The 22,043-nt window shown below is 43.0% G+C and overlaps 2 protein-coding genes across 2 annotated transcripts in view; both read right to left on the minus strand.

Moving 5' to 3' along the window:
* Window positions 1–175: 175 nt before the first annotated feature.
* Window positions 176–12,921, minus strand: slc12a3 (solute carrier family 12 member 3). The gene is made up of 26 exons (XM_076267383.1): window positions 12,781–12,921; window positions 12,186–12,320; window positions 10,603–10,678; window positions 10,004–10,099; window positions 9,228–9,367; window positions 8,514–8,624; window positions 8,269–8,380; window positions 7,756–7,886; window positions 7,246–7,330; window positions 6,845–7,002; window positions 6,352–6,459; window positions 5,548–5,671; window positions 5,236–5,337; window positions 4,801–4,956; window positions 4,467–4,566; window positions 4,074–4,185; window positions 3,402–3,539; window positions 3,031–3,137; window positions 2,827–2,909; window positions 2,470–2,538; window positions 2,236–2,340; window positions 1,897–2,008; window positions 1,353–1,439; window positions 1,126–1,252; window positions 806–873; window positions 176–488 (listed from the first exon to the last, which is right to left on the minus strand). The coding sequence occupies exons 1-26, from the start codon at window positions 12,895–12,897 to the stop codon at window positions 347–349; spliced, it is 2,901 nt and encodes a 966-aa protein (XP_076123498.1). The 5' UTR covers window positions 12,898–12,921; the 3' UTR covers window positions 176–346.
* A 4,300-nt stretch (window positions 12,922–17,221) lies between these two features.
* Window positions 17,222–22,043, minus strand: part of nup93 (nucleoporin 93) — a 34,313-nt gene continuing 29,491 nt past the window's right edge. The window contains exons 14-22 of the mRNA XM_076267396.1: window positions 21,903–22,029; window positions 20,965–21,037; window positions 20,759–20,803; window positions 20,330–20,446; window positions 19,377–19,495; window positions 18,821–18,938; window positions 18,584–18,667; window positions 18,158–18,286; window positions 17,222–17,645 (exon numbers count right to left, since the gene is read on the minus strand). Coding sequence (XP_076123511.1) covers window positions 17,535–17,645; window positions 18,158–18,286; window positions 18,584–18,667; window positions 18,821–18,938; window positions 19,377–19,495; window positions 20,330–20,446; window positions 20,759–20,803; window positions 20,965–21,037; window positions 21,903–22,029 — 923 coding nt within the window. The 3' untranslated portion in view covers window positions 17,222–17,534. The remainder of the gene's footprint in view (window positions 17,646–18,157; window positions 18,287–18,583; window positions 18,668–18,820; window positions 18,939–19,376; window positions 19,496–20,329; window positions 20,447–20,758; window positions 20,804–20,964; window positions 21,038–21,902; window positions 22,030–22,043) is intronic.

The following is a 22,043-nucleotide window of genomic DNA, read 5'->3' on the forward strand; positions in this document are numbered from 1 at the left end:
TCTCTTACAGTTATGCAACTGTACAGTAAATACCCTAATTACTCGGATATTAGATGCCTTTTGCTTTCCAGTGCAACCCAAGACTGTTTATATTAACTCACAGTAATTTATTTAATTAGATACATTGTGAATTACAGCCTACATGTGACACAAACACAGAAAAGTGAGAAAAGAATATGTTCCAGAAAAGTTTACACCACATCTTCACATCAGTAATAACTTACAATACTAGGCCTAACTAAACAACCACTAGCCAACTTGCAATTTACAGACAAAATTAAATTAAAATGGCTAGTTTAAGTTCCCATCAAATGACTGATTGTGGTACTGTTGGGTTGAGCTGGGATCACTGACAGTAGAAGGTGAGAACATTCTGTTGATTTCCCCTGATGAGCAGGACTGGAGGTCGAAGGTTACGTGACAGTGTCTCCAGCCAGGCCATGTAGAGTGCACTCGGACACATCCCTCTCCTGCCAACAGGCAGGGTCCTAAAGATCGCAGCAGAAAGAGGGTGAGGCGTCTGATTCTGATGGACACAGGTCTTTAAAAAGTGTACAGATTTCAATTTCCCTCAGGATGAATAAAGTCGGTCTGCCTGCCTGAATGAATGTCTGTCAGTCTGTCTGTCTGTATGGTTAAAGTTAAACACCACACAAAGTTTTAATCTTAAACTATCTAAATCATGGCCAAAACTGCACAACATGTACTTCCTATATGAGGTCCATCTTTTGAAGCGTGTCCATTTCTTTTTCTAATGAATACAGTTCTGTGTTGAAATCATTTGTATGTATGATGTTTTACTTACACAACAACGAGGGCAGCCTCTCGTGAGTAATCACACAAAATCTCATTAAGACGTATCTGTCGGTGAGACTGCAATACCACACAAATATAGACACAAAATAAATATGAAAGACATGAATGACATTATGCTAGAATACAGGAATTCATCTCAATTAGAGAAACAGACAAAGTTTATGCAAACATAAAAACATCATTATGCATAAGAATCAATTTAATCACAGAGACATTGAAATACATAGGAGAGTTCAGCGTGAAACCAGCTGATGAAGCCTACTGTATATCTCAGGTGGTTTATTTAAGTGAACTAAAGTCTAGGCTCACCTTGGCTTTATATCTCTCCATCTCCTCAGTGGACACCTCCCAGGGATAGTCCTTCAACCCTGCCTCTGAGTCTGCACTCTTAGTGTCCACTCTGTAGGGTGCGATCAGGTCCTCAAACTTCTTGACACTGCCAGGACAGAAAGTGTTTGTTTTTTTACTGACTCCATTTGACTGTGATTACTGCATGGTCATCCAAGTGGAAGATAGGGTGTGTGTGTGAACCATACTTTTCAGGCTGAGGCCTCTCGTTGATATCAGGCAGAACCAGGACCTCCTGGAACCCTAATCGGAATTTAGTGATGAGACTCATCACCCTGGAAGAGAACACAGAGCACCCTCTCATTAATCTGGGTACCCAGAAGCTCGCATCATGCTGAATGAACCCTCTCATTGGTCAAGAGCTTTACTGCTTCACTGTAAATTGGTGAAAGATGAACTGGAATGGATCGCACTGGCAGAGATTTTTGTCTTAAGGCTGACATAACACTGTATATTTTGGCCCAAGACCTTTTTCCCTTAACTATTTTCAACAAGGACTACAACTCATTCTACACCTTTCTTTTGGTAGGTACTTATTATTTGCCCCTCGTACATTATACAATACTAATCCAGGGTATTTAGAATATTTTATGGTTTTCATTTGGCTAGATTATGGAATACAGTAGTAGAATACAGAATACAGAGACAGTAGTCTTCATCATCATCATCATCATCATCATCATCATCTGTTACTCCCACGCACGTAGTGTGAACTGTTAGTGGTTTACTCACTCTTTCTTGCGCTCCTCCATGCGCTGGATATCTCCCCCCACGAACACACGCACCTTACACTTTGCCCAGCGCTTCTTGCGGGTGAGGAGGTAGGGGATGAGAAGTGTCAGGCCTACCGACAGCACAGAGAAAACCATATCTTACCAGAGGCTTGGGTTCATCTGGACATCACACAGCAGTGGCACAGTTTTCGTTGTGAGAACATCTCAATCAATCAAATCAACGAATCAACTAATATCATTACTGAATCTCTGAGTGCTCTTACACACAGTCTGTGTCTATGCTCTATATATAACACTTTTACACATAACGTGTATTTTCTTTTTAATTGTTGTTCACCTCCATCATCAGAAAGCCAGTACACATCAATAGTCTTCTTCTCCTGCTTTTTCTGGAACAGAGTTGAGGCCTGAGGGGGAATGACTGAAGCCTCAGGGCCTGAAACTAAACAACACCACAAGACAGCTCACTGGCCAGGCCTAAACCTATAGGGTGTTGCTATAACAACACAAACAACTATAACCAACCTCCCAATAGCATCATTGACTCAACAGTGGGTGATTCTGTACGTACATGAGATGCATGAGGGAGATTCGGGAGGAGATCCTGTTTGCTCTGGATGGGCCTCATATGCAGGGTTAGCTGATAAATAGAGCATGTGTTTGAGATGACTTAAATACCATATATAAAAAATGAAACATACTATGGCATACTTTTAATCGCATCAACGTTTCAAATCCAAAGAAATGCTGCAGTCTGTGCCATTTGTAATGCATATTTATGATCAATTTGCTATGTTGATTAATTGCTCTTCTTGCATTTTGAAATATGGCATGATGCATTTCATTTTATGCAACGGATTAGAACCTATAGTCATAGGGAGAAAGAAGAAAAAGTAAAATAGTCCTCATTTCCTCTTGTTATGCTTACCGTGAGCTTGCATCTTCCAAGACATGTCCAGGCCTTCTTTCATTCGAAGCACACACACACCATAGTGAAGGTCAAAGGCATCACTGCAACACAGATATATTAGCATACCAAACCTCCTGGATGCACAATGGGCCTTGCATAACCCTAACTGACAATGTTTTGAAATTAACGTTTTGTAAGTTTGACTGTGTCTTTCGAACTTACTGTAAGATGCCTATGTAACTGTCCATGCTACTTGCTTTGTCTTTCCGCCAGTTCTTTTTATAACCCATCACCAACATGTTTGGGCGCATTCGTCCCAATCCCGCTCCCTAATAGACAACAGAAAGTGAGGGTCATTTCATTTCAGCTCCAAGTTTCATTTTGTAATAAAAAAAAATTATTATTTATTTATTGTTATTTTATCAGTTGTTTATTAACACATATTCCATCAAATATCCAATTCAATTCAAATAACTTTATTTGTTTCCATTAGGAACTTGTGAACATGTGTGAAAAGCATCAGTGTGTGTCTGATATCCTTGGATGAACATAATAGAAGTTGTAGCAAGAGGGGACATAAGGCAAGTATTGACCTGCAGCAGCATCTGGGTGCCAGAGCGTAGGTTATCTGCTACCACTTCATGGTAAAAGGATTTAATCTGTCGTTGGTTCAGCCAGGCTACGTGAGAGCTGTTGCTGGCAGAATCTACAGCATCGGGAGAAGGACTTTCCTGAGGCAGGGCAAAGAAAAATGTTTTTCCAGGTGAAGATGAAAAAGACTTCAAGAACCTTGCCTAACCTTAGGGGCTGAACTTGGGTTACATCCAACATCATCAAAGCTTGCTCTGGATGAAACATTTACCTACGCCTCAAAGTATTTTTGCTTGTCATAAAGGCTTGTAGAGCAACTACAATGGTGATGTAATTCTTGGGGAGAAATGAATAGATGTTTTCCAATATCCCTACACATTACATGCACCTACGTTTTCAGTTTGAGGAAATAAAGAGTAAGAAACATGACCAAAAATCATAGACTGCACCATAAATATTACGCATGACATCTTTTTGTCACATCTGTAGAATCTGTATGATTGTTATAAGTCTACACACATTTTTATAGCCTGGCTAACACCAACATCAATGAGGAATCAGATTCGTCTGGTTCCCAGGCTAATATATTTTATAGTCTGACTCTGACATGGAAAAAACTACTAACAGTACCATTTATACAGTGAGAGATCATCTATTCTAGCTTTTAAACTTACAACGACAACATTCGCACACATCATCAGACTCAGGTTCTTGGTGAAGGTCCCAACAAAGTCCACCAGGGCAGGCCGGACAGCAGGAGGGCCAGTGAGGAGCAGACACTGAGGTCTGGGAAGATAGCCAGAGACAGACAGGGGTGGGACAGGGACAGAGATGGAGAGGAAAGACTAGTGTGAGGTTAGGGGGATTTGGTGTTTGGTGATATGACAAGGGGAGGTGGCGATGTACCTCTCATAAAAAAATGAATAAAAAAACATGAAGATGAGGGAATGAATGGGAAGCAAAGTGAAGATAAAGTATATTACACACACACACACACACACACACACACACACACTTGTGTTCTGAGAGTATGGTGGGGAGTAGTGGGGCGTGAGAGTGGTGTGTACCTGTAATTTTTTATATGGTCGTCCACCTGGTTGAGACCCATACAGTGAGAGAGAGCCATGTTATAGGAGCTAGCTTGGACTGAGGAGCCCCAGTTCACAGCTGTTTAAGCAAATAAGACATTAATCACACTACATCAAACACATTTTGCCCATGAACATATATATGAGATAAGATGAGTGTATTTGGTGAACAGTAGGGTCTCAAATGAAAACTCAAGCCAAGGATAATCAGTAGCCTGAGCTATCACATAGGGACAGGAAAAGACATGATCCTGGCAGCAGGAACTGAGAGATGTGGTTTTGCGTGGGTATGCATGAGTGTTTGTCGTCTCACAGGGTCTCTTGTAGAGCACGTAGCCCAGCAGGAAGAGCACGATTCCGATAGCGATGAGTGCCGCCCACCAGGTCAGCAGGAACATGATGACAACCGCCACCATGGCGCACAGCAGCGACGCCCACTTATTAAAGTAACGGAAAGACGGGCGCCAACCTGACACACACACACACACAGATAAATGTGTGTGTGTATGGGATTAGTTGTAGTATAGATACATATTATGTGATCATATCTTGATGCCTGGTGGGAAATTTCTCTTAATAATATATATATATATATATATATATATATATATATATATATATATATATTAACTATACGTCTTTATCTGTACTGTATTAATTCAGAGTGTGTATATATCATGTGTATCACAGTTTATAATGGGAGTTATAACAATGATAGAATAGATAACTAAATACATGAATTGCCCACCTGGAGAGTTAGTGATGGAGGCATGAAAGCAGCTGAAGTTGATGAGGGCGTAAGAACACAGGAAGAAGTTGGAGATGATAGGAGCGATGGTGTTCAGCTCAGCTGGGAATTCAAACAGAGAAAGATGTGAGCACCTCTTCCTTAAGGATTTGCTTAAACGTGATGCTCCATTAATGTTCCAATCACAAAGGGATTGATAGACAGGAATGGTGACACACTGATTGCGAGACAGACAGGTTTAGACATACAGCACATAGACTGGCAATCAGGTTTACATTTAATTAAGAATTTGAGGTGATACTGCCATCTCACCAATGATAACAAAGCAGACGGCGATGATGTAGGTTAACAGGTAGGCTCTGTAGGGCTCGTCATTCTTCCCATAGCCTTTCCCAAAGAAGCCAATAAGCGGGTACAGGTTATCCTTACACAGACACTGCAGGTGAGGAGAAACAAAAACACTCTTGATTTTAGTCTGTCTCCAGACAGACAGACTGCACTTGACTGTGGAACTGGAGCTGTGACACATCAAGGCTACATTTGTTCCAGAATCAAATATTACCTATTGTAGAGAGGTTACACATTCTAGGAATCTAAAAAAAAACCATAAGTGTAAAATGCTTTGGGCATGTTCATTGACAGGGGAACCAGGTCCGGCAATCTGTGAGAGAATTTCACTCAACCCGAAACTAATTGCAACAGAAATTATATTTGTTGTATTCAGCTCATGAAACTTTCCCATATCACATACCAAAAGTCCATGAAAATACAATTGGTGGAACATTGTCAAAATTGGCATAATTTGTGCGTAGGTCAATGGATAAAAACAACTCTCATTTTAACATATTTCCACCAAAAACTGTGAAAAAAATATGTTGCAATTAGTTTTGGATCAGACCTTATTTTGCCTGATTTAAACTGGCTTGTCCAATATGGCTACCATGACTCCCATTTTAACTGATTATCTGGCATTCAACTGAACTGGTGTCGACTGCCATGCTGTCTTCAATTATTACTTTAATCAGTTATTCCCAGGGGGTTTGTGTACTATTTAATGATTGTTATGAACTGTACATCATTGACATTAGGTCTGAATACACATTGTAGAGTCATTACCTGGAAAACCTTGGGTGCTGAGACCAGGCAGGCCAAAGCTGAGGAGAGTGTGGCCCCAAATATCCCTGCTGTGATCAGGGGTCCGAATGCAGACACCAAACTCATACTCTGAGGAGTTAACACAGGACAGGTAACATCTATTGCCCTCTATTTAACATTTATATGTCCTGCACTCCTCTCTCCTCTATGTTAGGATAACATGATGCAGGTACCATTTATCAAACTGCACTTGAATATGACATTTATGTCTCCTGCTCTCCACTCTACTCTATCTAAGGATAACATGAGATGGGTACCATTTATCACCCTGTATTTACATGTATTTCAGTCTACCTCTGCTGTTCTCCATTCCAACCTATCTAAAGTTATTTTTCTGTATATGTAATGTACCCATTGGGATCAAATGAAAATAATTAAAGCAGCGCTATGTCTTCTTATGTAGACACGTGTTGCCTATACGGTATACCTTGTGGATGGCAGTGGTAAGTGGTACCTGGTAGTAGTTGCTGATGCCATAGGCACAGGTTTTGTTGGAGATGCATTCACTGAAGTTCCAGCCGTAGTTGCAGCCTATGCCTAAGCAGTCTTCTTTATCAGTCCCAGGCAGTGTGTCATTGATGTAGCCAGATGCATCTCGCACCACACATGACCCTATTTTACACACAGGATTACTGCCAGCTGGTATTACACTGGAGGGAGTATTAGATTTTTTTTATGAATTAAAAGTGAATTAAATGCATGTGATGGGATTGCAGAGTAATTGGATATTTAAGATAGTAGAACTCACTTCCATAATCTAAACTTTTTTTCTCTCTCTCACACACACACACACACACACACACACACACATGATGACCTTTTTTGATTAAAATGAAATGGAAACAGTTGACTAACCTATTGTGACTGATATGAGCAGATAGGATACTGTAGTCCAGAAAATGGCAGACAGCGTCCCTTTGGGTATAGCAATGTTGGGATCCTAGGGTGCAGGCGGGGATCATGTGGATTACTGGGTATTTAGGCAGGGACACTCAGTACTGGCGTTAAATAGCCAAATCAATATTCTGTTTCCTAACTGTGTATCTGAACAGACCAGCAATACCCTGGTTTCTGCAGTCTCTATGTGATATTTGTGTCAATGCTGTGTTTAAACTTCCATGGCTCTCAAGAGTGTGTGAGTGTTTCAACCTTCTGAACTCTAAAAACCTTTTGCAGCATTTATGATATACAAAACGGTCATTTAAAAAAAAAAAAAATCTATCACACTTTAATTTTCCATTGGTCTCAGTATTCTCCTTGACCGAAAAGAAAAATAAGTATTTAAGAAAGAAAGTATGAAAAAAAATTGTGTGTAAGGAAAAGATGTGATTGAAAAATTGTGGATTGAGTAGAGTGATCCCTTGCCTTTAGGTCTCCAGAGATGTTGGCTCCAGCCAGGATCCCAGTGGCTGAGGGAAAGAAAATGGAGAACATCCCAAAAAAACTGCCCTCTGGACCACGCCAGCGCGGCACAAAGTTATCAGCAAAGATGTCCGCTGTTGAACACAACCACATATGCTTTTGGATATAACTCATCAATATACACTGTATGCTAGTGTTACTTAGACAACTGCTAACACTTCCATTCATTTTTGTATAAGGCATATGTTGTCATGTATAACATCATGTACAAGTTTTCAAAATATTAAATGAGTATTAGTGTTTGCTTTAATAGACTTTGCATATTCTGTGATTAGATTACATTAGAAATTCTATGATTAGAATACATTAAATTTAGATATATGATTGTGTGTTGCCACCACCTGCTCAAGAAGTTTAAGATCTTATCTAGTACTTGTAAATGTGTGTAAAGCAGTGTATCCAGCCCACTGGGTCAAGCTGTCAACTCTAAAGGTCTACATACGGTTTAAATCTAACCTCTGTAGCTGTAGAAGCCTTTGGCCTGCTTCTCAGGGGTGGCGGGAATCACCGTGCCAACAAAGTAGCTGGCGAAGGAGACCATGATGACCATGAAGAAGAGAACCTGGGCCTGAGAATATGGTAGACCTGACTTTAAAACCCAATCTACACCCCACACAGACACACATTCGACCTTTCACATGCATATAACATGGATATATAACTGACTCCCTTCCCATCCCAAGATGGTCTTCCAGACAGACCTTTGATTCCCACTCCATTCCTGCCATGGAGATGGCTAGTAAACAGGTGACAGTGATGACGCCAATGATCCGGATGTCATTAATGGGATCTACTATGCCAGTCTCATGTTCCTGAAATGACACAGTGAATGAAATATACTTCAGTGGTACTGCTAACCAGGAGAATCTGTACTTTATTTATGCAAAAATGATCCTTTGGTAATAGTATATTTCACTACATTATTGTGATATTGAAAAGCGCAGTCCATGATTGTAATCCTGCACAAAAGTAGTGGTTCGGACAGACTCATAATCAATTCCTGCCTATCAACATTGTGCTTCAGGAGGGTTGCGATTAGATTGGTTGTTGGGCTCATATACTAAGAAAAAACGAATCACAGACGCCATTTTTAATTACACCAGAATAGTATTTATTATGGAGTCATTTATATGCTTACACACTAGGAGTTATAGACTAAATCCTGCCTGTTTGCACCTGTATTAGATACAGTAAATGCACAGAAAGCAGGCAAAGGCTTAAATAAATCCCCAAATAAATAAATAAATAACATTTACAGTACATTTCATATCTTCAAATGCTCATATCTTCAAATGCTGTTTTTTTTTTCAGACTTTGTATTCACTAAGCCTTCCTTTTGTACACTAAAGCATGATTTTTTATTTATTTTGTATTTTTTATTTATTTTAAGGATGGCGCGATTTAACTGTACTCACCTGCATCAAGTCCTGCACGGTCTCGGCGAAGCCAACAGTGTGCATGGCAACGGCCACAGCATTGGCGAAGGCAAAGATGAGGCCAATGGAGCCGCCCAACTCTGGCCCCAGGCTGCGGGAGATCAGGAAGTAGGTCCCACCTGCACCACACCGCACACACAGAGAGGGCTCACTGCAGGACCACTTCATTTGGACATATTTAAAATGTCCTGATATCTGAAGTGGGGTGCCAGTTAGTATTTATTCAGTTATTTATTAGGCTGATGATACACAAGGCAACGTTCTCAGCCATGTTGCTGCCGTAATGTGTTGTTCAAGCATGTTTGCATTGATATTGGGTAACACTTTTCTGAGAACTTTAATTATCAGTAGGCAAATGTTCATGATCTCTCAGTCAGAACACATGGAACTGGCTATGTGGTTGCCCAGCAACATTGCTAAAAAAATGTCCTGTGTGTCATCACCACCGACCTCAATAGACCTTTTCAACTGCATAAACAAACATGTGCGTTCCTAAGGCATTTCCGGTGGCACAGAAAACAATATTGCGCTAATAGTAACTGGGGAACAAACAAAATAAAATAAAAGAGTTGATATTTTGTGGATTGTGTTAAAGTCTGATTAATTTTCATTTCAAAGTATTTGCATTGGTTTTGAACGTTTCATCCTCTAGGAACATTTTGAAAGGGTCTATAGAAATCTATGTGCAATGTTTTAGATATTCAGGTTTTAGATATGGGTTTGTGGTAGTGTGCACTGCACAGACGACTACCTACCGCCCTTGACTTTGCCATTGGTGGCTATGGCCGAGACTGAGAGGCCAGTCACTCCTGTGATGAGGGAGGAGAGGAGGATGATGATCCAGGTGAGGCCTGTGGAGAGGAGCAGAAGAGGAGGGGAGGAGCGGAGGAGAGGAGGTGAGGAGGTGAGATGAGAAGGGGAGAAGATAAGGGGAGGAGGGAAGGAGAGGAGGAGAGGAGGTGAGGAGAGGAGGAGAGGAGGTGAGATGAGAAGGGGAGAAAATAAGGGGAGGAGGGAAGGAGAGGAGGTGGGGAGGTGGGAAGGGGCAACATGTAATCAGAGCAGTGCGTTATCCTAGACTAGCTGCCAGATGCTGGACTTCAGGTGACTGTGGCACTAAATCTGCCCCTAGCCTGGTGAGATTAAGTGTTTCTGATCAGGTTTTAAAGGTGGATGGGTTCATACAGTATCAATGTTTTTCATGAAAAAAGAGAAAGAGACAGATGGAGAGAGAAAAAGAGATGGTGAAAGAGTGTGTGCCTCTACTGTGTCTCCTGTGTGTGTGTGTGTGTGTGTGTGTGTGTGTGTGTGTGTGTGTATGAGATAGAGAGAGAGAATAAACGGATGAACACACCAATCCCTGCCTGTGCAGTGATCCAAGGTAGCCGGAGATAGAGAATCACACCCCAGATGTTTAGCATGCACCGGATCTGAAGAGAAAATACAAACTCATCCAGACAAGCGTAGTGAAGAGATCTGTTTCATAAGCTCCATACTCGCTGCTATAGGCCGATAAATGTGAGGCAGGTTCTGCGTTGTGTGCCTTTTTAGGTGAAAGACTTTTAAGAACAAATACAACATCAAACATTTCGTCCTCAATAATGGGCCAGTAGCATCATCATTATTAAATGCATAACACATAATATAGATTTAATGTCATAATAGCATTAAAGCTATATTATAGGCATGATGGAGTGCCATCACTATGGTTGAGTATGCACTCTGACTGCCATACGCGTTGCAGTCAAGCTGAAGTTTTGGGACAACGGAGACCCAGGTTCATGGGTGGATGGGGTGACTACTCTCTCCCTTGGTAACATATGGTGTCAAAAGTGGGGTTGCTTGCCGTGAGGCCATCAGAGGTGAACCGTATGAGGGGACCCCCAGGATAGGTTGACCCCTGTGTGAGGGACCCCAGAGATGCGTGTAGCATTAGTGTACGGGACAACCTGCTATGGGAGAAGTATGGCTGGTGGCAGTGTGAGGGACACCAGTATGCGTGAAGCACATGGGCATGCTTCCTGTAGGGGAAGGTAATGTGATGGAGTGCTGTCACTACGGTAGAGTATGCATTCTGACTGCCATATCAAAGAGCCTGGCTTTTTGGTGTTGCGGTCAAGCTGCAGGTTTGGAGACCCAGGTTCAAGGCCGGGTAGGGTCACTACTCTCTCCCTATCAAGGCAATAAATAAACCACCATTCCAGCTTAGTAATTAAAAAAAAAAAAAAAGCCACCACATTTATCAGGCTATGGGATAAATGTTCACCTACACTGAACAATAAATAACAATTGTATGGAAGCATGTTTTATGGAGCGCGGGAGGTGTCATTACAAGATTTATTTTGTATAGAACATGTGCACCTGTTCACTAGCCCACAATTTGGTGAAACGATCCTCACATATATAAGTATATATACTCTTTTGATCCCGTGAGGGAAATTTGGTCTCTGCATTTATCCCAATCCGTGAATTAGTGAAACACACTCAGCACACAATGAGGTGAAGCACACACTAATCCTGATGCAGTGAGCTGTCTGCTACAGCGGCTTGGGGAGCAGTGAGGGGTTAGATGCCTTGCTCAAGGGCACTTCAGCCGTTCCTACTGGCTGGGGTTCGAACCGGCAACTCTCCGGTTACAAGTCCAAAGAGCTAACCAGTAGGCCACGGCTACCCCTAACCAGTAGGCCACATATGACCCTCACATATCAGATAAAAAAAAATGAATGAACACAAAGACATTTTACACCACTACATGCTGTTGCAAGATGTATTTTAAGGGTTATACCGTTACCATTTAGGGACTATAAACATTATAATATTCTAACATTATACTAATTATTATAAACATTCAGTTCTCTCTAAAGAGGTGCATGATACTTTAGGCTACGTTACTTAAAATCAGTGGACGTTAATAGTGGAAACCCAAATATGTCCTACCATAACACCTTGCACCCATCCAAAGCGTGTTGGTTCTGGCGCTAGCTTGTCAGCCTTCTCATCCTCTAGAATATTTTCTATGTCTGTCTCTTCTGGTCCATGGGTCTCATACAGAGGAGGAGGACAGCAATTATCCTGCCACACACAACATATACTATACATTATATCAGTCTATTCTATAATATGTTATTTAACACGTTCAGTATGTATCTTGCCACACACAAGACAGTTGTGTATTTCAGCCTGTTATATTATACTACATTATTAAACATATTCAGCTTGTATATCCTGTCACAGTATCAATGTTTATATTCCATACACTGCCCCTTATTCATTCAGTGTACACCTTTTAAATATCCTTTTGTGATACCTCTGTCAAGTTAAAACATTATTGTGCATACAAGTGCATTTTTTTAGATTACCGCACAATTCTGCTGTAGGCAGTACCACACAATCAAGACAGGCCTACTGACTGTCACAGAAAGTTATGAGGCTAAAAGATAGTTCCTCCTGATGATGATCTTTTATGAACATGAATTATAACAAGAATTAGGTTGGTAGTCAGAGGATGTTATGAGTTTAAACAGAGTCTGACCTCCTGGTGGGAGTGCAGCTGGAACAGGGAGGGTCTGAAGCGGCGTCTCCCGGCGACTTCGGTGTTGGAGTAGAACTCGTACCGCGGTGGCGCGTCTAGAGTGTCAAATCCAGACATGCCACGGGAGTCGCGGGACGCCACGCTGCTAGCGCTGTAGCTGATATTGTCTCCATCACTGACCACGCTAAAGCGGGCCTCCTGCTCCACTCCGTCAGCAGACGAGGTGGAGTACCTGCCCTTCATCGGACCGAGGCTGAACACATTGGTTCCTGGCTGGGGCTTGTCCATAGCCTGAGTAAGGACGGTGACTCTTGCGGAAACAGATGCATTGGAGTCTTATATATACACGCGCCTGTGGTTAAAACGGCCATTTAGGCTTTGTAATGAGACTGGAGGAACAAGCTCATTGGAGCCACTATAGAGTTTTTATGAGTGATGGGTAACTCCTCATTATTGCCCCCTGGGGCCTTCTGTGTGTGACTAGAACTTGTACACAGCATCAGAACAATGAGTAATCAAGAGCTAAAGGTAGATGACCTTCAGTGTTGCTCTCAAGGTGAAGGCCTAGGAAGGCTTGGCTGTGCGTGACTGACTTTCTGTGTTTGTTTGTCACAGCTCAAATCAAACATAACCTTCACTGTCAGCACTTGAGTGGGGACCAGAGCAGTTAGTTGGGATTGATGAGGTCCTGAAGAATGCATACAGTTCATCATTCTCCGAAGGACTAAACGAAGGCCCCTCAAATAGTGCTTTGCTGCTGTATTCGGCAAATGGCCAGTGTCCAGCAGACTGTGGAGAGCCAGTATGTTGTCATTAGTTGGACTTCTCGGCTGAAACCAGTCGTGGGGCCAGCATGCTGAGAGATTAAGGAGACTTCAGGAGAGTTCTGAGACTTCTTCGCCAACCCGGTGACATTGAGGAAAAAAACACACACACACACACACACAGACAGACATTTTTACTTGGCAAGGGAATCTACACAAGGAAAATCAGCATGAATAAGTCACCATGAAAAAACAATAACACAAACATAATGGACATGGCGGTTGTGATTACACCACACAATGCATGAGGAGGTGACCTTCACCTCGGCTTGTTGTAATATTGTGTGTTAAACAGCCCCATAAACAGCTCCAGTTTCATCTGAGAGACTTCAAAGCCTGCAGCGATAAAGGAACACTTTTCTAGTTCCTCATTAACTTCTGCCCACAAAGCCAAATGATGCCTGTTGAAATAATTATTTACCGCAAATTGCACGATTCTTTGTATTAGGGAGCATCTTTTTTCTTTGTATTTAATTACTCTTGTTACTAGTCTATCAGATATGCCAAGATACAGTTAAGAACAAAATTATTCATACCCCTGGCAAATATTGATTTAATGTTGATTTTCTCTTGACCAATATGTTTGTTCTGGCTGAAAATGACACTGCCACATGCCAAAACTGATGATCTTATCAAAGTAAATGGTAACACTAAAACAAGGGGCTAAATTAAGATTCTGGAGGAAAAGATCAGGCAGTGTGCCGAGAGACCTACCCCAATAGGCAGCATTGGACCATTGGACCACTGGTTAACAGAGAACAATATCAACATTTTAGAGTGGCCCAGCCAGGCTCCAGACCTCAATCTCTCAAAAAAGTGAGCACAAGGCCAGTGATGGCAAAGAATCATTCTTGCCTCAAAACCTGGATAGATGCGGTCTACAATCATTGTGGAGACATGGAGAGGCTTGGTAGGTATTATAAGAACCATTTTGAGACCTGTGATGGCAAATAAAGATGTTTCCACTGATTATTTAAAAAGGGTATGAATCATTTTGGACATGTCATTTTTCATAAAAATGTTAAAAAAAGATGAAAAATTCTTTTTCTGATTCCATGTTTCTACCACATTGTCGTACAACCTTTTGGCATGTGGTAGTGTCATTTTCAGAACAAACATTGATAAAGAGAAAATTAACATTAAATCAATATTTGCCAGGGGTATGAATAATTTTGTCCTTGACTGTAGCTCAAATGTTTCTTATCCCCTTCCAGAGCACTACGGTCAGCAGACCAACTGTGGCTGGAAGAACCCAGGGCCAGGCTGAAAACGGGGACAGAGCCTTTTCAGTGGCAGCCCCTAGACTCTGGAACTGCCTCCCCCTCCACATCCGTTCAGCTCAGTCTCTGAATGTTTTTAAGTCCCTTTTAAAGACCCACCTCTTTTCACTTGCCTTTGGCTAGTGTCTCCCTTTATGCCCCAGTGTTTAGTTTTAAATGTTCTTTTTTCTGCATTTCTTAATTTATTTTAACTGTAGCCCTTTTTGTTTTTGTGCCTTCCTGTATTTATTTATTGCACTTTACCGTGAAGCACTTTGGTGCGGCTAAGCCGTCTGTAAATGCGCTATATAAATAAAATTGACATTAACATTATCCCATTCATGTTTTGTGTTCATGAATCACACCCTAACCAGTCATGTACTATACGTATATGATGTGTAACTGTTTTATATTACTGAGGTTTTTTCTGATATTTTTTTATTTGTACAAATAAGCAAGAATACAGCACACACAGCCTACTTCAAAAAATTGTGTTTATTAAAACTCACAAACATTATTCATCAACATCATCTAAACTGACACTGGATCCTGACCCTGGCGATGAGACATGATGTTGCGGAGGCCGTCTTCACACAGGCAGGCGCCTTGCAGTCAGTGGAGTGGTGCCACCCTGGTGTTGTGAAATAGCCGGGTTATAGCGGATGTGTGGCATCGGCCTGATTCACAACACCAGCTGCGGCACACACACCTGGCTCAGTTCGTCTTGGCTTCACCCACCCTCACGTCGGCGTGTGTGGCGGCGACAAACACGACCCAGCAGGAGCACCTCCAGGTCCAGGCCTTCTTGACAGGCTGACTGAGCTCGGCTCCCTTTGTAGGAGTGCCCAAAGACAGAAAATGAAACCATACATGCACTGTCCCAGAACATGAGACACACACAACAGACCACATCCTCACTCAGACTAATGGAGGTGCCAGAGACTCACAGACTCAAAGCCACTGCACCTACTCCAAGTGCCAGAGAGCAGGGCTTGTGAGGAGCACTCTGGGAATGATACTGGCAGACAGAGCTCAGCTCCCATTGTAGGGTTACGAATAGGATAGAAAATAAGATCATACATACAGAAAATGAGATACGTTTACAGACTACATCCTCAGACTGATGCAGCTGCCAGGGAGTCACAGCCACTGCACCTACAGAGAGAGAAAGAGGGTGCTGGGCTGGGGAGAGGCACCTTAGTGGTAATACCTGTCCTTTAGCACCAGCTGCTCTCTGTCAGAAATGCAAAACCAGCCAGGATTAGTGTGTTTGTGGTTGGGAGAGGGCGCAACAAGGGGTGGGAGAGGGGGTGCAAGGGTGGGGGAGGAGGAGGAGGGAGGGTGCGGGAGAGGACGCGGGCACCGCAGCAAGCGAGCAAGGCGAAGTGGCAGTGCCAATGCCTCCATCTGTGTGCTCGGCGGGCATCTTCCTCCCATCGCACCATCTGCCGGGGGGAGCTCCGTCACACTGAGACACACAGCACACACCTCCCCACTGAGGCTCCATCCAGAGAACTTCATTAAGCGTAAGGGACCGGGGGGGAAGAACACAGAAAAATAAACTTCTGCTGACTGCTGGCAATTTAACAGTAGAAGTGTATTAAACTGTTTCTTAAATGGTCCATTAAGTTCCATTAATGGTGAAATGTAGTGGTAAAAAGCCAATGCTGGCAATGAGATTTAGGTCGTTTTTGCAATGCCAGATATCCAGGTTAGCCCTTAATGTAGAGATAACAGACATGCAAAACAAAGTCAGAAACGGTCAATGGACTGCATAGCTCTGTGCGCTTTAGAACACCTTTTTAAATCCCTTCACCCAATTAGATATGAATTCACATTCTGTACTGCATTTGGATTGCCAAAGCAAACTTGGAGGCTCTGAGATTCTCTCGAATCTTGCTCTGGTGGCTGTACTGTAAGCTGCCAAAAAAAGCTCAATCCAAATGAGCAAGTCATCGTCATCTCTACAGGGACTGTCAGACCCCCGTAGTGATTGGGTCAGGTGGGAGAGCACAAAAGACGCCAACATAACTTAGGGCGGAACATTGGAAGGAACATTGTTGAACTCTCTCCACCCCTGCCATGTGAAACTATGGCTAACACAAAACAGCTGGAGAACATAAATAACCAATAACTTAAAAACATCACTGCAGTAAAAAAGGTTCATTTTCTGTAACAGTGGGAAAGGCAGAGTCTGTCTTCAGCCTGATCGATTAATTACTGGACACAAGATGTTTCACTAAGTCTGCTTCCTTGTCTGAGGATGGGTCCAAAAGACATCCTAATCATTACGGGAACAGAACCAAAAAGGGGTGATCCAATAAATGGTTTTATGATGAAAATGAACAGAAACAGAACCAAACTGAAAGTTGATCTTTATTTATTCAAATTATGAAAAAGAATACAAACAAACATAACAAAACACAATGAAGGGAAAAGGTACCAGAGGGAATATGAACAAACCCAAACCCAACCACATAGACAGGCTGGGGGAGGGGTGGGGGGGGTGCTCATGATGGATGTGTGGAGGGATAATGGTGGAAAACTCTGGAAAAAGCCCATCACAGAGCAAAAAACTAAACTGCTGCAGTGTGTGTGTGTGTGTGTGTGTATGTGTGTGTGTATATGTGTGCGTGCGTGTGTGTGTGTGTTCTGGAGTGGGAGGGGCTCATCAGTTCATCAGAACCTCCATCTGGACCAGTCGGGCATTGGTGTCTCCCGCCATGCGGTATGGGATCATCCCGGCGAATGTGATCAGTGCCCTGGCCTGACTGCGCAGCTGCTGCACACACAAGAGCACCAACAACAGAGACAACAGTTACAACTCGCTCACAACACACGGAATTCAGCATGGAGCTTGTTATGAAGCATGAAGCAAGTTGTGCATGCTATTTATTTTCATCACTTAGCACTGGCAGGATGACTTGACACTACTCAAACAAACAAGACACTACTCAATTGATTTTTTCTTCTTTTTAATCTATTGGATACATGTCATAATATCTAGTTAATATGATTATTACTGCCTTGTGTGTCATTATACATTGTGGCTGATGGGTGAGGTTTATAATTCTATAATTCCATTGATTTTATTTAGAAATTCTGATTGCAATGATTACTGTAATTCTTTCTTATCCCTGTTGTCATGGCAAACAGATTTTGTTAAGACAATTTTATCCTTTACCATCTCATGCAGTGCATCAGTAACAGCCAAGCCGTGACGGCCAAGTAGACGGCTAAAATGCATAAAAAAGCTGGGTGGGTAGTCAATCAACTCCTGCCCCTCTTGCTTACCGAGTCTCTGTCCTCTAGGGGACGCTGTGGTCTTCCAGGGGTGCCTGCTGCCGCCCCCTTCAGGCGCTTGTACTGCGTGTAAAGGATGTTCATGGTGGCCAGAAGAACCTCGGACAAATTGTGCCGCACCTGCAAGCAGAGAGGAATGACAATGAAGAGCAATAATTATGTGCTGGAGTCGAATGCCTTATAAGGACTGATTGTTATCCATGGGAAGTTCAGAGAACAAAAGCAGGTTTCGATGCAATGACAGATGGCAGTGGCTGATGGCAGTGGCAAACACTGATGGTAAAGCAAGCCAAGTCCTGCATGGCGTATCCTGCGGTAAAAGCTCAAAACCATAAGATATTTAAAGAACTCCCTACATTCTAAGTCACTTTAGATTGAGCTAATTTGCCAAAGGAAGGTAAACGTAGTGAATCTAACCTCATCGCTGAAGTTGCGAAAGGCTGCTATCCTCTCCTCCACACTGTCCTGACTGAGGGGCACCAACTTTAGCCTCTCGATTATCTGAGAGAGAAAGAAAGAGAGAGAAAAGAGAGAGAGAGAGAGAGAGAGAGAGAGAGAGAGAGAGAAAAGGAGAGCGATGGAGGGATAAGCATCACCACATTCTGAGCAGACAAGACTCATTCATGTTGGCTGGGATGGTGCCTGTGGTCTTACGTCGTAGGCCTGGTCAATATGACCGGCGTGGTACTCGTCAAAGAAGGTGGTGAGGTCCAGCAGCAGGTAGAAGGTGCTGTCCACAGACTTCTCCCCGGCCACGCCACCGGTCCGATACCTGAGCCATCGCGCACACACACACACACAAAACTCTCAGCTGAACTAGAAGCACAGTCTTTCATTTATACATAAACCACCTGGAAGGGTTTGACTGAGTCCCAATGCTGCCTGGCTGAACCCATGAGGATTCATTTCAAATGCTTTTATTGAAATTAAGCAAAACGATTGATGATTATATTACATTACATGTGCATAGTGTTGTGCATGTAACTGGCTCTAACTAATATTAACTTGCACCAACATGATAGAAGAACCAAATTAAATTAGCTAATTAAGTATTAAGTACTAGTGAAATGACTATTAAGTGACTAGTATAATGACTAATGACTAATTAAGCACTAGTGAAATGACTATTAAGTGACTAGTATAATGACTAATGACTAATTAAGTATTAAGTACTAGTGTAATGACTACAGGTGTGGGAGGGGTCACTGACCGCTCTGCGATGGCGACGGCCATGTTCCTCAGCCGCTCCTTATTGGACTGTGGGGCGCTGATCTGGGCCACAACAGGACTCAGGAGCCGGTTCATCAGCTCCAGAACCTTATCCGGGTTCTGCGCAAAAAAAGGAAAGAGAAAAGGTTTGAGGATTGCTCAGGCACACAACTCAGAGAGAGGCCAATCATGGGAGAACGCTGTGTGATGGCATGGCAGAATATCACCCTCTCTATTGAGATGTACCAGCTGAATTATTTCCCTACATAGAGAAATTTCACAGAGAAGTGAATGCATGAAACCTGTATTTGTTTGGTTTTATGTTGAAACTTAACTTGCCTATGACTGTTTTTATTGGAAATGTACAATTAACAATTTAATATATTTGAACTTAGAAATTTTTACATTCATCTTGAATGATGCGTCATAAATATGCTTCAAAATTATTCTAAATCACGACACTTGACATAATCTGTGAAAACGAGGGCAGGACCTTTCTGCTCAGGTAAGATGTTTCCCTATTCTCATAAAAATTCATTAGAAGAGGAAACCAAAAGGCAAGCTATTTAAAAGACATTTAAGCATTAAGAGTAGAAGTAACATAAAACACATTCGTCGATTTCGCATCTGATTTGTCCTTCTCGGTTTCTCCCTCTCTCTGTGTCCTGTTTCATCTGATTAAGTGGACCGCAGAGTGGTGCCAGCGTGCGTATGCTGCGCTGCACTGCGGAGCCCGCGGTCGATCCTGGCACTTCCTCCATGGTCGTGACAACCACACCCATCACCAGCCTACGGTTCCATCCTCCTTCCCCTGCCTCGCCCTCCACAGACATGCGGTTCTTGCTCCTCTCTTCAGCGATGTACACAATGTTTCGCCGCCATTTATTTTGCCTGCAGTCGCTGAATGACATTAACGGTCTCTTGCAGTCGGAATGGGGCCTAGGAGTGCATTACCTTTGCCAGCTCGTAGAGCTTGACTGCCTCCTCAAACAGGCCCTTGTTCTCTGCCTCTGATGCCACCTTGGTGATGATGGCCCGCGTGTCGCCGGCAAACTTGTCAATCACCCCGGGCTGTGGAACAGAAAGAGGCACAAACAGCTGTTAGAGGGCGCAGAATACAAATGGGCATTCTGACGTTCCGAGGTGATGGGGAACAATGGAACACTGTGTGCCTTAGAACTCTCCCAGACAAAAGCCTCTCTCTGCTTTGCTTTTTTCTCCTCTTTTCTCCGCTGCGACAATGAATGAACACAATAATGAGTACAACGGGAGAAGAAAGGGGGAAAAAAGTTGTGGGGAGCTTTCTGTTTGATGAAGCGGAAAATCGCAGAAAACATTGTACCGTTGGCCAGATAATGCTGACAAGGAGCATAAAAGACCCACCTTTCGGCTTCCGTCTTTTTCAAGTCTTCCCAGAAGCATATCAAACTGTTGATAAATGAAAGGGACGCACACCGTTAGGAAGGGTATGCTAATCAAATTCACACAAAGACTCTAATGTGAACAAGCCATTCACTGCACATTTACACACACTAACACACAAAAACATGAGCACACAATCACACACACACACACACACACACACACACCTCTCGACTTTCGATGACCAGCTCACTGACACAGCGCATGAACATGTTCTCTCCTTGACTGTCCTTCTCCTCCCTGTGAGAAAATTAGACACAGACACGCATGAGTTACTTCTCAGAAAATAACTTCCTTGACACACACGCATACATACATACACAGGGACACACAGAGAGACACACAGACACACACACACACACTCCAAAAAACCACGCCCATCATCACTCCTGAAGCCCAAGCCACCCACAGCCCAGAGCCACAGGAACCATCGGAAACGGCTTTTCCGACGAATAGAGACATATACACACACACACACACATTTCTGTGAAAGCTGCTTGCATTATTCATATGACATTTCCCGGCTCTCCTAAGTAATTCACGAAGCCCCCCCATCCCCTCGACTGCCTGACACTGTTTTATCCCCGCAAGACTTTCCATTTAAGCCTCCGAGCGTCTCTTAAGAAACAGGCCTTTCAGATCCAACACCCTCCTGTGCCGGATAACACACTCACGAGCAGAGAGCACTCTTTATGGATTTTGTGTGTACGTGTGTGTGTGTGCGTGCGTGCGTGCGAGTCTCATGTGTGCGCGTACCACTATAGAGTTAAGGGCTTATGTGTGCATGTATGAGTGTGCATACCTGTGTGTGCATCATTGCTTTTCTGTATCACTACTGAAAGTATTCATGAATCTGCCACACTACAGGTGCCAATGAGGGGTTATGAATGTGTGCCTATACATACGACAAGTAAAGACTACAATACAGTCTTATGCTACACATGTGAGACTAGGTGAGTGAGTGTGAGTGAGTGTGAGTGTGTGTAAATGATGTGTGTGTGTGTGTGTGTGTGTGTGTGTGTGTATGGGTGTGTGTGTATGGGTGTGTGTGTGTGTGTGTGTGTGTGCATATGCGTGTGAGAAGGTGAATATATGTGTGTAGCACCTTAAAAAGTAGAAGTACTGCAGGGCCTCTCTGGGGTCAGTGGACTCAAACTTGCGTGTGTAGAGCATGAGCAGCCTGATGAAGTTGAGCCGCCGCACCATGGGAGGGTCTCCAGGCTCCTGGCTCACTGAAGCACACACA

The sequence above is a fragment of the Alosa pseudoharengus genome, unplaced genomic scaffold, assembly GCF_046254945.1.
Source record: "Alosa pseudoharengus isolate Yale_2024_CS ecotype anadromous, Long Island Sound unplaced genomic scaffold, YU_APseudo_1.1 YU_APseudo_1.1_scf_10, whole genome shotgun sequence".
NCBI lineage: Eukaryota > Metazoa > Chordata > Actinopteri > Clupeiformes > Clupeidae > Alosa > Alosa pseudoharengus.

What these genes read in the sequence shown, in the direction of transcription:
- slc12a3 (XM_076267383.1), bottom strand. Translation starts at nt 12,897, where the DNA reads ATGTCTGGATTTGACACTCTAGACGCGCCACCGCGGTACGAGTTCTAC. An exon ending in AGCTGCACTCCCACCAGGAG is followed by an intron (nt 12,321 to 12,780) that starts GTCAGACTCTGT and finishes TGTGTGTGGCAG; the next exon opens with GATAATTGCTGTCCTCCTCC. An exon ending in TGTGTGCGAATGTTGTCGTT is followed by an intron (nt 3,540 to 4,073) that starts GTAAGTTTAAAA and finishes GCCCTGCCTCAG; the next exon opens with GAAAGTCCTTCTCCCGATGC.